The 1,073-nt window shown below is 62.3% G+C and overlaps 1 protein-coding gene across 1 annotated transcript in view; it reads right to left on the bottom strand.

Moving 5' to 3' along the window:
• Window positions 1-1,073, bottom strand: part of TJP3 (tight junction protein 3) — a gene marked incomplete in the record, with an annotated part of 30,958 nt that overhangs the window by 2,144 nt on the left and 27,741 nt on the right. Inside the window, 1 exon segment of the mRNA XM_014585542.2 lies at window positions 1-136. Coding sequence (XP_014441028.1) covers window positions 1-136 — 136 coding nt within the window.

Below are 1,073 nucleotides of genomic sequence, written 5' to 3'. Positions count from 1 at the left end.
CGGGGGCCAGCCACTGGCGCAGCGCCTTCAGGGCCGGCCGGCTCTCGGGGGCGCAGAAGACCACGATGGGGTAGTACTGCACGTAGTTGAGTCGCTCCACGGCCGAGGGCGTCACGTCCAGCAGCGCGTGCTTGTCCTGGGCCGGGCACCGAACCGGTGGGAGGCAGGGCGGGAGCAGATCAGAGCAGACCCGAGAACCGGCAGAGGACGAGTCCGGGGTCAGAGTGGCCCCCGGCCGCCCACAGGCAGCCCAGGCCACCGCATCTTGACACCCAAGGCCCCCCGCTGGTTTCAGTATTTTACTATTGCCAGGAGGCACGTGGGCCCAGAAAGGGGTGAGGGAGGTGGCACCCTAAAGGCATCTCCACAGCCCCGCCTCGGCCATTTCTCCTGTCACGGTTCTGGGCACGCGTGCGCGCACACGCACATACACATGGTGTGTTTTTCAGGCCCCCGGGCTCAGGATTCGAACCGTGATTGGCCAGGTGGGATCCAGTTCCCTTAGCCACTAGGCTACAGGCCAGCCCCATAGTGCCCATTTTATTATTTTGTATTAATTATCTTTTTAATAATAATGTATTTTAGGAGGGATTTTTGGTATAGGGTGTGTGCACTCACTGGAGAGACAGAGACAGGGAGATAGAAAGTGAGACATCACCCTGGGGGATGGCCACCCGCAATCCCTTCTTCATGTTCCTCAGGATCTCGGGCACGCAGGCGTGAGTTTTAAGCCGCCGGGTCTGGGACTTGAACCACAGTGGACTACGTGGGAGTCCAGCGACATGACCGTTGCACCATCTGCTGGTCCCAGCCCCTGTTTTAGCCCTAGCCTCTGCCTGGGCCTTGGTGTGAGCCTGGGCAGGCTGTCGGGCCTCCACCTCGCAAAGCCCCGGGGGAGCTCCCGGGGAGAGGCAGGTCGGGCGCAGCAGGGAGGCCCATCCCGCCCAGGAAGCCCACGCAGGGCCTTACCTTCTCCGCAATCAGTCTCACGGTGTCCAGCTTGACGATCTTGGACGGGCTGTCCACCCGCACCATGCTCTCTGTGGGGGGCGAGGGGCTCAGTGGTGGCTCCC

The sequence above is a fragment of the Tupaia chinensis genome, unplaced genomic scaffold (genome assembly GCF_000334495.1).
Source record: "Tupaia chinensis unplaced genomic scaffold, TupChi_1.0 Scaffold149964_2, whole genome shotgun sequence".
NCBI lineage: Eukaryota > Metazoa > Chordata > Mammalia > Scandentia > Tupaiidae > Tupaia > Tupaia belangeri.
This window is presented reverse-complemented; position numbering and strand designations above follow the sequence as displayed.